Source organism: Gymnodraco acuticeps, unplaced genomic scaffold (genome assembly GCF_902827175.1).
Source record: "Gymnodraco acuticeps unplaced genomic scaffold, fGymAcu1.1, whole genome shotgun sequence".
NCBI lineage: Eukaryota > Metazoa > Chordata > Actinopteri > Perciformes > Bathydraconidae > Gymnodraco > Gymnodraco acuticeps.
This window is the reverse complement of record NW_022990165.1, coordinates 764,638-779,050: the sequence shown is the minus strand read 5'-3', so window position 1 is coordinate 779,050 and position 14,413 is coordinate 764,638. Positions and strand designations below refer to the sequence as shown.

Genomic DNA, 14,413 nt, shown 5'->3' with positions numbered 1-14,413 from the left:
ATAAAAATGAAAGATAAAGTTCAAAAGAAAAGAAGCAACACGATGAAATAAAAAGCTACCGACTTTGAGGCCTGGATCCAGTCGTTGTAGAGCTCGTATGTCATTAGAGGCTCCGGGAGCTCCCGCAGGTACGACTTCAAAGCACCTGCGGAGAACAAAATAATAAGATGAATGCATGCATGCAAGGGAACAGAATGTTTTACTACAATTATTTTTATCATATTTACGCATTATAATAACATTTCAAAAATGTATTGTTTGTTTGCTTTTTCAGTGAAGAAATACAACAGCATCAGACCCACCTACGCTGATACAACAAGCCCTTTAAAAAGCACTATCTCCAAACATCATTTGATCAGAAGACGTGGGTGGCAGGAGCATTTTCCAGCTCTGAGGAGGAAGGGGACGGCTGACTGGGTTTCTCTCCAACTTGTCTTCTTTTCTCTGGTCTGCTGAGTTCATTTCCCCCGGAGTGTGTGGGATGGATGACAAACATAAAGCCAGGGCTTCCCTCCCTGGGACACAGCTCGGAGCTGCTGTTCTGTCTGACTGTGTGTTTGGATCTTTGTTGGTGCTAAATAAACACATGAAATGCTAGAATTATGATGAACTACAAATCCTCTAGTTAGATATTAACAAAGAGAAGTCTGCTGCTTTTTCATTGATGCTGATTGGAGATGAACCTCTGCTCCTCCAGTGGGAAAGGCTCGCAAATGAGATTTGCTGTTGGAGCCAACCCAGTTTAATATGGGATCATTAGAGAGGGATACAGCCTCTCTGTCCACATGCTCCAGTGAACACAGGCGACTGACTGATATGATATTTCATAAAAAGGAACATATTGTTCTAGACGGGTGAAAACATTGTATCTCCCGATTTTGAGTTGTATCTTTAAAGGAGCCCTATTGCTCTCATTTTCAGGTTCATATCAATATGTAGTGTCTCTACTGTGACATGTCTCCATGCTTTAATGTTCAAAGAGCTCTTTATTTTCCTCATACTGCCTGTACTGCAGCACCTCTTTTCACCCTCTGTGTGAAACCAGAGCCCAGTCTGCTCTGATTGGTTAGCTGGCCGACTCTGTTGTGATTGGTCAACCGCTTAGAGATGTCCCGCCCCTTCGCCTATCACGTACAATGTCTTGGAGAGCTAGCCAATAGAAGCACTAGTGTTAAATAGTGATGTCCCTCTGGAGGGATTTTAACTTATTCCAAATGTACAATTTGCAATAACAAACAATAATACCTGTTAGAATCCAAAATGTGCACATTTAGCTTGTTTTATTATATTTGTGGTCCCTTTAGACACATGTTGTGTGTTCTACGTAATAACAAACCAGACAATAAACGAGAAAAACGTGGTGTAACAGTTCATAAACTGTAACAAGGACATATCCAGTGTAATGACGGTGTGATTACACTGGAGGAACCTAAATGACTACAGAGGAGGCATTCATTGCTTCCACATCTCTCTTTGGATGCTGGGAGTTCACTTTCCAAAAAATGAATTTTCAGGATCTAGGGAAAACTTTGGAGCTTTTCTTCTTTGGAGTTATGCAGGACTCTGAGGACAAGCACCACCCTCACACACAAGATCAATAACAGCTTTATAAAAGCTTGTTTTCTTTTATAGTCCATCATGGTTTGGATTTAACAGCAGATCAAAAACAAAAAGACCGTTTTTCTGCCGAAGATGAAGAAAGAAACACTAATCCTAGTAATATTTTGAATTTATCACAAGACATTTTTGTGATAGTTTATTGATTATCTCTCCAATATAAAAAGAAATACAACAAACTAAAAACATCTATTTGCGGTTGACTCTCAGGAGAAGCAAGAGTGATCTTTGTGAGGCCTTTAAATGGGACTTTTGAATGAACCTTTAACAGGACATCCACTGCTGAGGTCTACCAATGACAGCTGTGGAATCAAAGTGTGTGAAGAAGAAACACACAGCCTTAATGATGATGTTTGTGTGGAGGTGGCGGGGTAGATCAATAACACATGGACGTTAGAGCGTGCCAGAAATGTGGAGAAATTAAGATTCCTAATGTGCAACATGTGCCAGCTCATAAATGTACCCATGTAAACCGAGATTAGCAGCCACTGGGAGACAGGAAAGGGAGGGAGGTCATGGAGAGCTCACCTGCGATGGCATGAGGGTCTGCAGAGTACTCCTCGACATCCAACACGCCACAGTCCAGAGACGCCTTCAGTTTCTTCAGTTTGGAGGCTGAAGGAGCGATTCTGAACAAACCCTGAGATGCAAAACATGAAAAGACTCATTTATGTAATTTTTAAGTAAAGAAAATTAAGTGATTTTTAATGAGAACGAACAAACTACACATTTTCTTGTACATTTCAATCTTGGAGTTCTGAGCCTATAATGCTGTTGTGCTTATACACAGGCAGAGATAACTGATGTATGAGGGCTACTTCTTCTGAATGGTGGCATTTGTAAAGAATTAGGAAAACTAAATGCACATTCTAGTGCCCAACTTTACAGCACTTGAGTCTACAGCCTCAAGTACTTTAAATATTTCTTAATAGTAAACTTACACTAAAGATAAGTATGTTTTTAAGAACTCATTTTGTGTGTTTATGAATCGTCAGACAGGCTAAAGACAATGATTGAAATGAAGTACACTTTCAGAGGGAACATGTCGTACATTTATTTGACGACTACATTCAGATTAAAATGTTACGAACAAAACATGTAACTAGATTAAATATGTCAGACCATAAGCTATTATACTATTATAGTCATTACAACAGTCTGAAAGGCCATTCTGCAGTGTAAGCCCTTTTTCCTGTGATATGCTACTGCTATATTTTACTGATAATACTTGTTTGCTTTAGCAAAAGATTGAAAATTGAATGTAGTGTTTTTTAAGTTAGTTTCAGCTAGAGTCGTTGTTAAGTGATTTTTTATATTAGCAAAACATTTTGAACATTAAACCCAACTGCTAATGTAAGAGCAGCTGAGTCAGCAGAAATCCTGGTATCAAAGGGTCGTTTACTAAATTAATGTCGAGTTGAACACTAATGATAAGTTTGACTGTCAGCTTTTTAAATAATTACACACCACATTCAAAAGCACTATCTATAATGTTCAGCAAACATCGCATTAAGTCTAATGACTGTTGAAATGAAATGTAGTTATTCATGGTGATGCATTTATTTTTCTTATAATCTTATAAACATTTGTTTACGGGGAACATTTAGATTACCCTCAATATGTCTCCATTAAACAATCGTTAACAAGCTGCACAGCTCATTGTCTTGATAACATCAGACAATTAGGACATTTCTAACCATCACACATTAATTAAACAGCCGAGGACTTTGGCTTCAGGCTGTAAAACTGCAAATTGCTTTGAGGAAAGCAAACTGTAGCCTAGACCTCATTGGGTTTTCTTTCAGTGACTTCATCTCAGTCGTGACTTGTGTGTGTGTTTCATGTAAAAGACAGGTGCTCTGTGTGTGAGGCTGACCTCCTCCGGCATGCCACACTCCAGCAGCATGGTGACACAGGCCTCGATAGGGAAGGCAATATCTCTCCCGCTGAGCGCTAAGTGCTCCTCTAATGATTTCCCGTAGCACGGCTTCTCCACCCAGGTCTCTGTCAAACACACACACATAGAGTTAAACACACACACACAGGAAAACATGCATGGAATACAGTCGCAGCTACAGATGCTAAACATTTCCTCTCAGGCTGCAGGAAGTTAGCAAACCAAACAGTAATACAATTGCCGGAGGACCTTTACAATCTGTTATCTCATGAAGCTTCTATCTGTAAGCAATGGGATCCTGATTGAATGCTACATTTGCAATGACAGATTTTAGTTTTTGTGCTAATGCTCTTCTCACAGGCTATTAAGAAAAGGTGATTTCACATATTTGTATTTGTGGAAAATGTAATCATAATTATCAGAGGTGTGGACTCGAGTCACATGACTTGGACTCGAGTCAGACTCGAGTCACACATTTTATGACTTGAGACTCGACTTGACAACATCACAAAAGACTTGCGACTCGACTTGGACTTGAACACCAATGACTCGGGACTTGACTTGGACTTGAGCCTTCTGACTTGAGGTGACTTGCTACTTTAATTCAGAGGTCTCCAACACGCCGATCGCGAGCTGCCGTTAGAAGAGCAGACTCCCGTCGGGGAAAGCAGAATCTTCAGCCGCTCCTACTCTTGCTGAGAATCCTTGCAGGCAGGGGCGGGTCTTTATTTAGCTGGGCCACCATGCGGCCAATCATATGCGAGGACACACTAGGATCATACCATTATGTGAAAGAAGGGTGGGGGCACAGCAAGTGCAGAGCGACGGGGAGACGGGGAGCCGGATTTAAATGCAAGCGCGTCGGAAAAAGTCAAGAAATGAGCGAAAACCGAAAAAAGAAGCAGCATCTGGCTGCTTTTCAATGATATTGGAGAAAGCAAAGCTGAGTGCAGGATTTGTAAAATGAAAATAACCTTCAGAGCAGGGTAAACACTCAGGATTTATTGTCAGAGGTGGGAGAAGTTCAGACAATTAAACAAAGTTACAATCAGGGTTCCCGCGGGGTCTTAACAAGTCTTAAAAAGTCTTAAATTTGATAATCAGAATTTAAGGCCTTAAAAAGGTCTTAAATATGATTCAGAAGGTCTTAAAAATTATCGGATTTGAAAGGTACTTCTGTGTTGCGATAGCGTCTAAATGTGTTTTGGGGGAAATGTCCGGGCTGCAAAGTAACCAGTACGGTAATAGCCTTTCAGTTCCCCCAACAATTTGTATTGAATTAAATCAACATGGAACCAGTAATCACTAACTTTGTTTCCCCCGGCCCCTTATTGGAGAACACCCAGCTAGTAACCTAGCAACCAAGCTTCAGCTCATGTAGCCTATCTTCGAATCTACTTACAAATAAATATGGGGAAGTGTAAGTTCAACCGTATTTGGTTGGAAAACATCTAATTTAGTGCTTGGTTGAAACCAGTGGAGGGGACGTGTTTGAAGCCCGCTGCACCTTTTGCAAAATAAATTAGTGTTTGTTTTGCTAATGTAGCGTTAGCTAGTGCAGCGTTAGCTAGTGGAGCGTTAGCTAGTGCAGCAGCAGCTAATGTAGCGTTAGCTAGTGGAGTGTTAGCTAGTGCAGCAGCAGCTAATGTAGCGTTAGCTAGTGCAGCAGCAGCTAGTGCAGCGTTAGCTAGTGGAGTGTTAGCTAGTGCAGCAGCTCCCGCAACAACACCGGGGGACCTCCGGGCGAAGTTTGGGTCTACGTCAACCCTAAAAGCGGAGGTGCTGTAGACGCTAAATACCGTAGCTAAACACCAATCATACAACAGCAACGATGAAATAGTGTAGCCAAGGCAGCAGAGCTCAGTCTGAATATAGCTCTTGTCACTCTCTCTCAGACTCTCTCAGACACACACACACACACACCACACCACACACACACACACACACACACACACACACCACACACACAACACACACACACACACACACACACACACAACACACACCACACACACACACCACACACACACACACACACACAACACACACACACACACACACACACACACAACACCACAAACACACACACACACACACCACACACTAGGGCTGCTCGATTATGGCAATAATCAAGATTATGTTGGTCAATAATTAATATCACGATTATTAAATATGATTATTCATTGACTTTGAAAACATCCATTTATTGAACTTTAAAACAGATAATAATTTGAACAGTATCTTTTTAACTGTTGATTACCCTGAACGTATAATTCAACTGAAAAACCAATACAAAAATTAATTAAATAAATGATACATTACTAAAAAAATCATTAGATCAAATATGTTGTGGTGCACTGTCATAACCTAGCAAAGAAAAATAATCGTTTTTTCCGATTATGTTGTTTTCGTAATTGTGGCAGGCCAAAATCGTAATTGCGATTAAAATATGATTAATTGCACAGCCCTAACACACACACACACACACACACTCAAGCGCACACACATACACACTTTTTGTCTAACACGCTAACACAGTTCTGTACTGTTACGCTGTTGTGTTCAGTCATTGTTCTTATGTTGAACATGAATACATTTACTTTGTAAGTGATTATGGGACGTATTTCTTCTTTATATACATTTTCCTTCATACTTTATTGCTGTGAAATAGGTCTTAAATTCTATTCAAAGTGGTCTTAAAAAGGTGTTAAAAAGTCTTACATTTGAGTTGGCGAAACCTGCAGGAACCCTGTACAATAAAAAGTCCTGCATTCAAAATGTTACAAGTAAAAGTACAAAAGTATTAGCATCAATATATACTTAAAGTACCACCTGCAGAGGGATCTAGATGCAGGTGTTCTCTTCCCCATAGAGACCGCCTCGCTGCACATTATCCCTTGCATAAAGATAGATTGTGGGTCCCTTATAACATGTTGTACACAGTGGAAATAAACATTCTGGTCACCTCAACATCAGGGATCTTATACATTAAACTCCTTCTGAATCAAACCGTCACGGTAGCCTCACCTTACTGATCCCTCTTAAATTAGAAAAACACACGTTACTTTACCAGCAGAGAGAAAATGGATTATTAAATTATTAATGTGACTAATAAAGAGCAATTTGATTATTAAGTATTATTCTGTTGATCGATGTCATTACATTTGGTGAAAAACACATAATGACTTGTTTATGACTCGTTTTGTCAAAGTTTAGGACTTGGACTTGACTTGAACTTGCCCATCCTGACTTGAGACTTGACTTGGACTTGCAAAACAATGACTTGAGACTTGACTCGGACTTGAGCGCAAAGACTTGAGACTTGACTCGGACTTGCAAAACAATGACTTGGTCCCACCTCTGATAATTATTGACAATGGCGTTTGAGTTCAGGTCATGTATGTGACTACATACAGACACAAATGAAACGTTTTTACTGTATTGATTTAGAGGAATGTAATATTTTATAGCTCATCAAGTACTGTTAAGTGTCGAAGATAATTTCTTTTTTTTCTTTTTTAAGTTTCTCGAACGTTGACGACTTAAAACGTATTTCTTATTGGAGTTTTACTCCTGCTCCCGTGTTTATAATTATTATAAATATTTTTTACCTAATTGCCCAAATATTCCCAGTTTAACTGAATAAATGCTTCACATTTTACAGTATATACTTGTGTTGCGTGGCTACAACTGTGTTTGTAATCCTGAATTGTATAATGACAAAACAACTTATATTGTTCCTTATTTTGATACAATTATTTAAAGCTCTTTACTTTTTTTCTCGTACTATTTTTAGACATTTAATGTTACCTAATTTGAAAACCAAGATATACGTCATACCTCCCTGCTTATTAACGTGCCAAGAAAGTATAACTATACTGCACTCACAGTTAATGTTAGTGTTGAAACTCAAATTAAAACAGATATATTTTAGCATGACCCCCTACTGTCCAAAGGCCATTATAAACATGCAAATTAGCACACATAGGACATTGCAGCAACAGCTAACCTGATGTCAGAGAAGAAAGAGTCGTAAAACCTGATGCATCATGTGATCTCAAACTCACCCTGATGAGCCTTGATCTGGGGCAGCACGCTTTGCAGCAGCTCTAAGGACTTCCTGTGGTACTCTGCCTGGACCTCTATCAGCTGGAAGAGAGGAGAGACACTGTGATGGAGCAGCAGAACATTTCACTGAAACCCCGTCACTGCAGAGAGGTTGGACTTACTGTCTGGAAGTAGCTTGCATAGTCGATTTCTTTGGCCACAAAACTGTACATGTCTGCCGATAGCTGGTCCTGTGAAGACACACAAAAACATATGGTCAAACTACAAAGTAAATCATATTAAAAACGTTAAATGTTTTTAAAAAATACCTTTTGAAAAGCAGACATTTAGAATTGGGAGCGTAGCACAGGTGAAATTAATTGCATTAATGAGGGGTGCAGGCGGAGCTTTGTTAGTGTTATTAGTTACACCTGTGAGTTTCCTGCAATGACAAGTACAACAAATGGTGGCAGTTAAAAATGTCAAAACTTGTATTAATATGCAGTCAAATTGATAGTGTATATTGATAGAATATTGAACTAGGTTGTGTTTCCTTTGAATATTTGTAGAAGTTACGGCTATTTCAAGTATTGTTTGAATGCTCCTGTTATTTGGAATAAACTCAGGTAAAATGGCAGGTCCATTGTATCCATTCATTGCTTTAAGTCAAGGCTGAATACTAAATCTTATACATTTTCATATCTTAGACAGCACTGCAACTTTTATTCGGGTACTTAATAGCTAAGTGTATTTTAGCTTGTCCTTATTTTTCTCCTCTTGGGATTTGAATGCTTTTATATTTGGGTTTCTTTTTGCACTATTTGAGTATTTTATATAAAGCACTTTTGCATTGTTGAAATGTGCTATAAATGAACTTGCATTACTTGACATTACTTGTCTGTATTAAGGTGGACGACAGGTGTGAAAAACGTGCTGCAGTTTCAAAATTGATGAAAAATATGAAAACACAAATGTGTCCAAACACATGAAACTGAGGAAACATCTTCACCAGTGTCCCCGTTTCCGTTGTACTTTGAGCTTTTTTGGAGCGTTGTTCATTTAGCAGAGCTTGTATTAAACGCTGCCTATGTTTCATCAAGTTGATGAATGTTTTCTAAATGCTGCACATCTGTTGTCAAGTTGTTGAAGATGTTTCTTCATGTGCACGTGGATTGGCACATTTGTGTTTTTATATTCGTATACATTTTGAAAGTGCAGCGCGTTTCTCCTAATGGAAGTGTGTTTGGCCGCTGTAGCGCGTTTGCTCCTGTCGGCCACCATACTGTAGAGTAACCTGCAGTTGAAATATATCAAAATGTGCGTGTATTGTCAAAATTGTTGCAATACCATAATCTGTTCAAGTATAAGAGTACTGTCTGTGTGAGATGGCCCAGTCCAATAGGAATTTGGCAACTGTTTCTGTTAGGGCGGTGAGAAATACAAATATATTGCCTCACAGCTGTTCCCGGCTGCTCCCGGAGAGCCCCAGCATGACATCATTTCCATCTTTCTCTGCTCTGTCCTCACCATCCACTCTTGTTTTGCTGAACACACCCGAGCAACATAATCATGTGAGGACGGAGCAGGGAAGAGAAACTGAGAAACAAAAAGTGAAGTGCTTCATAAATGATCAGATGTTCCTTTCCTCATGCCAAAATGTTCAACCTCATAACCTAACCCTGTGTTGTGGTTTTTGAAAATCCAATAGAAAAGTGGACTAAAATAACAAAGAAGTAGCTGCCAATATTTTGCTTATAGTAACAGTAAGTGAAAAACAACAACAGTTTGTTTGTTTCAATTGGCTCGAATCCGCCCTGTAAGAACAGCTGATAAACAAGAAACTATTTGTATCAGGAACTTTGAAGTAACTTCTCTTAGGGGTAATTTCAGGTGTTTTTGAATCTCACGTTAACTTGTTTTTTAAGTTTCAACGTTGTTTTTATTCAGCCGTAGATACTGTTGACTCACAACATTAAAAAAAAACGGTAAGCCTTAGCTCCGCCCACCCTCTCTGAAGGACCAACCACAGCTGAGTGATGTAAAATGCGTTACTGTGCGCCATGTGCGACTTTTGAATAGGAAAATCCAGAGTCTTTTTGAAGATAGAGCTTTTAACATTTAATAATACTAAAAATAATAATAAAAGGTATTTAGGGGCGCCTTTCATGACACCCAAGGGTACCGTAGAATTTGGTAAATATTTGGAGACGTTAAAAGCAACAGAACATGATAAAAACATAAACAGGCAATCATGGAATGATTCATAAATCATTTTTTTAAGTTGATATGGCAAACTTTGTTAGCACACGTGTCATGGATGTGCAGCAACATTATCATCTATTTGAGTCTTTGTATGTTGCTCTGATTTTGGTCTCCACCAGCTCCTGAGAGAGATATCTGTCCCTAAATGCTCCACTATGTTCACCAGCTAGTGTCTAACTGTGTCCGCCTGCTGTTTGCTGCTGAGCAGGTAGAGTACCAGGGTTGCGGTCGAATAGTCCATTTAGCTTAGGAACCTTCCTAACGGAGTGAATTGACCCGGAAGTACCTCAGTGGCAGCCATGATAAGTGCCGTTCGAATTATCTAGATGATAGGAAAGGAGGTTTCAAACTTCCTTTATAACCTCCTTTAGCTTAGGAACCACTGGACCTCCCTAACCGAAAGGAGAGGAGAAAATGCTGCCCCACAATATCTTGCGGCCGTGGCGCTGTAAAAAGCATGACCAATCATTTGAGCCGGCCCGGCTAAAGTAACTGGATGGCCTACCTGCCTGTCAGCCTTCCATCTGTGCACAAACGTATCTCGTGCCCTCATTGGTCATGTGCGCGTTCGTGTGTGTTGGAGGAGGGGCTCTGTAAGGAAGTGGCAGATGTTTTCCGGTTGTGTACTTTCAAATTCTAGTGCACTTGAGCTGGTTTCTCCATTCTTACCTACCCTACCTTTAAGCATTTTAAAACGTATGTGGTAGCCTAATTATAATCAAAAAGAGAAATATGAATGTTAGTTTTTACTGAAATGATCAAATAAAGTCAACATCTCACAGTCTTTACTGAGCTGTGTGGGGTTTGTTCAACTTTTAAAAGATGTTTGAATGGTGATGTACACAGTGATAGATGTTAAGGACTAATGTTTATAATAAATACATTTGTATTGATTTTAAGATATTTTCATAGTTCATACAATCATACTGGGATCATTTTTTGTATTAATGTGGACCGGAGGGAGAGGGTGACGAGCATAAGTTTCACTTTCCTTTTTTATTTCAATTCCAACTTTGGTCATGAAGAATATGTTTCTCTGTTGTCCACGTTCATAAAGCATAAAGCAACAGCATCAGAGCACGGTGCAGAGTCTCTAGATGAGTTTACAGTAGTCCCTCGTTCTTATTAAACATCCATGTTGTAGTCCGCTGTATAGAAAACTGTAGTTTCCATAGTTTCCCCACAGCAGCAGACGCACATTCATGACGTCCGCTGGCACATCATAAACACGTCGGATAGTGAAAGTGCATTCGGATTCTCTAAAGTACCGCAGTCTCTTCTCCTAAGTCCTTTTGAATTCTCCTATCCACTATCCCTTAACCCCGTGACGTTTCACAAAGAGGTCAAGAAATAGACGATAGGGTTAGACGTTAGGAGCTGATTTTTGGACTATTCGACTGCAGCCCAGGGCTTTTTACAGCAGTTTCTTCTGAAGCTGCTAAACAACACTATGAGAGCATTGAGCCGGGACCAAAACAGATAACCATCTTACATAAAAATATGAATTCAAACAGCTTTAACTAAATGGATCCTCTCAATATGAATGGACATTAACAGTTAATTGCTTGTGAGTAAGGTGGTCACTGACTCGGCAGATCTCCATGCGGTTGGCTGCCTCCTCCATCTCCTCCCTGTGGTGGTCGGCCTTCGCTCCTGACGGCTGCAGGTTACTGGACAGTCCTGAAGACTTGTTGGACTGATAATACCTGGGGGGAAAACAATTGTCAATATTACTATTAATTGAAGTAGTCAGATCCTACTGTATATCAAGTACTCCACTACAAGCAAAAGTCCTACATAGAAAATATACTTTATCAAAAGTATGTATGTATAATCAACATACAAAGTGCATTAAGATATTTCATGTCTGTGTTTCAGTATTATTTATGATGTTTTGGATTAATATAACTGCTGTTTTAATGTGTACGTTGCATTACACTGCTGTACAGTATGTTTAAAGTTGTTGTCATTTGCACTGGTTTATTTCCTAAAGGATTGTGTAAATGTAACACATTTCATTATATTCTCTAAGATCATCATGTGTTTGTAGCTTAATAGCTTTCCAGTGATATCCATAAAACGTCAACTTGTCATGAGTTTGTAAGATAAACAGCCTTGTTTTCAGCTCATTCAACAAGGTTTTGAAATATTAAAAATTCAAGACATTTGTATGATTCCACTGTTAAGGAAAGGGGGGTGAAATGTTATCTGCTAAGTCACTTTATCTGTCAGACAAATGCACTTCAGTTTTTGTCCTTACAGTAGTTACATTCCACCAGTGTGAGCACAGCATGTTAAACTAAACCTCCAGCAGCGTAGACTTTTGTTTTTATATTTAAGTGATAATCATCGACAACACAATCTGCTGGATAACAAAACACCTTTTAAAAAGCCAATTTAAGTCTTCACTTGATTCTCTATATACACACCCTGGCCTAATTCATTCCTCTAAGCTGTTTTCTGTTCCGTTTAAGCCCCCCTCTGCCCTCTCTGTCTGGCTTTCTGTCTGAGATGAGTCTCTGGGTGGAGATAATATGCCACGCTGCCAGTGGAGCTCAGCACAGCCGCATGATGGGAAAAACTGTCTCAGATTTGGGTCACCCAAAAAACAAACTGACTGCCTGGCTGGACTGCAGAGAGGATCATCACATTTCTCTTCATATCACTGCTCAAACTGAAGTGATGACAGTGAATCAGCAGGAAGAAAGTGCGGGGATAGCACGTTACAGGAAACAGCTTCTGATTGGACGGGAGAGAAAGCTGCACTGACATGATCATTCAAGAGGTTTTCACATGTCTTTATAAAATCAATCAGAATAAGAAAACTTTCTTTGTTAACATTGTGTTTTGTGACAGTTGCTCCTTTTTAGAATTACATTTTTTTATTATAACAAATAATATTCATATTTATACAAACATAAGAGGCTTAAGTAAGAATGTAAACATATTTAAATACAATTTATTTATATATATTTATATAAATATAGAGAGGTAAAGTAAAGATGTTAAATTCGTAATAAAAGATAAAACAAAATAACATTTAAAAATAATAAAAATATGTATGCAATTATAACAACTTAAAGTAAGACTTACAAATATAAAATAAAATAAATCAAAGATATTTTAATGTACATAAAAAGGTAAAGTAAAGATGTTGAAAATGATTAAAATAAAACGTGTTAAAATACAAAATAAAACAAAACAAAACAAATAAAATAAAAATTCCTTAAATCCTTAAACCAGCAATACATGTACTAAACAAATATTGTTAGTGTAATAGCTTGATAAACTTTACTCCTCTGCTTTTGAACAATTAGGTTTTCAATCTGCAGATATTCATGGTGGTTACACTTCACTTTGTGCAATTGGATCCCAGTTACATTCAGTGTGAAGTACCAGGTCCATTCACAGCGGGTGGAGTTTCCCACATCACACACACACAGTAAAACAGACTCACCGTGTGCGCGCTGAGTCCATGTCCAGCACCAGCTTGGCTAAATGTTTCCTTTGTTTCTGGATGTTTGGGATTTCCACCTGAGAGGACAGAGCAGAGAGATGTTGTTTGTTTGTTGGTGTGAAAGAGGGAACACAGGATCTGCACCTGTTGGAGGAAAACTCTGCTCTCATGAAGATTAGCTTAATCATGTACAGTTTTCCCTGTATTAAACACATGTAGGAGCTGCCCTGTGTACACACTATTCAATAGAGATTACACTGCAGGTTTGTCTGACAGGTATCAGGGACTATTTAAGAGCATAAATGCTTTTTTCAATATAAATATATTTACTAATTAAACCGACAATGTGAATAAAGTGTGAACATATATATAAATATGTTTTTATTTTTAATTCAAACTAAAATTATTTTTTGATGGTATCAAGAGGCTGGGGGTTCTATCAGAAAAATAACAACAAATAAAGTCAAATTAATTTGCCTTAGTCTTTTATAAAAAATAAAACATGAGTGAGTGGAAATCGGACATAGAAGAGAGAGAACACCTGTTGTGTTACTTTTTTTTAAAGGTTTTTTTAAATAGGTTGCCTTAATAATAATAATAATAATAATAATAATAAGTTTGATCTGAGATAACACAGTGGATCCCACAGTGCCGTTTGTATACCTCTGCCAGGTCGTACAGAGGCTCCACGACGTCCCTCTCGATGGTGAGCTCGAACAAGATGAGCTCGTGAGCCAGTTTCTCCTGCGTCTCGCCGCAGAGCTTCAGCATCTTCCTGCAACACACAACAAGACCCGGAAACATCATGGATCAGACAGAGAGCAGGCGTCACCTTGTAAACGTCTCCAACGCTCGCTGATATTTATTCACCTTCTCTCAAAACTCTAATAACAGCAGTGATGCTTATACATGAGTAACTGCCTCAGGTGATGTAACACAGTGTAACTCACTCCAGAGTCAGGCTCAAACACATACATGAAGACAGCTAGGCATCAGCATGTGAATACTATTTGAATGTTCTGTATTAGACTCTCTTACCATACGTCTGAAATAAAGTACAAACAGATCATTCTATCTTCATACGTTTTTGTGTTTGCAATGGATTTTTCTTTCATCCAGATATCAACTGATCT

At 38.8% G+C, this 14,413-nt stretch overlaps 1 protein-coding gene across 13 annotated transcripts in view; it reads right to left on the bottom strand.

Moving 5' to 3' along the window:
* LOC117547039 (rho GTPase-activating protein 44-like) overlaps nt 1-14,413 on the bottom strand; it is a 95,874-nt gene that overhangs the window by 22,215 nt on the left and 59,246 nt on the right. For all 13 annotated transcript variants that reach the window (XM_034217478.1, XM_034217479.1, XM_034217475.1 and 10 more), the window contains exons 5-12: nt 13,944-14,055; nt 13,281-13,357; nt 11,412-11,529; nt 7,744-7,812; nt 7,582-7,663; nt 3,494-3,621; nt 2,146-2,257; nt 64-145 (exon numbers count right to left, since the gene is read on the bottom strand). In XM_034217478.1, the coding sequence (XP_034073369.1) occupies nt 64-145; nt 2,146-2,257; nt 3,494-3,621; nt 7,582-7,663; nt 7,744-7,812; nt 11,412-11,529; nt 13,281-13,357; nt 13,944-14,055 (780 nt within the window). The remainder of the gene's footprint in view (nt 1-63; nt 146-2,145; nt 2,258-3,493; nt 3,622-7,581; nt 7,664-7,743; nt 7,813-11,411; nt 11,530-13,280; nt 13,358-13,943; nt 14,056-14,413) is intronic.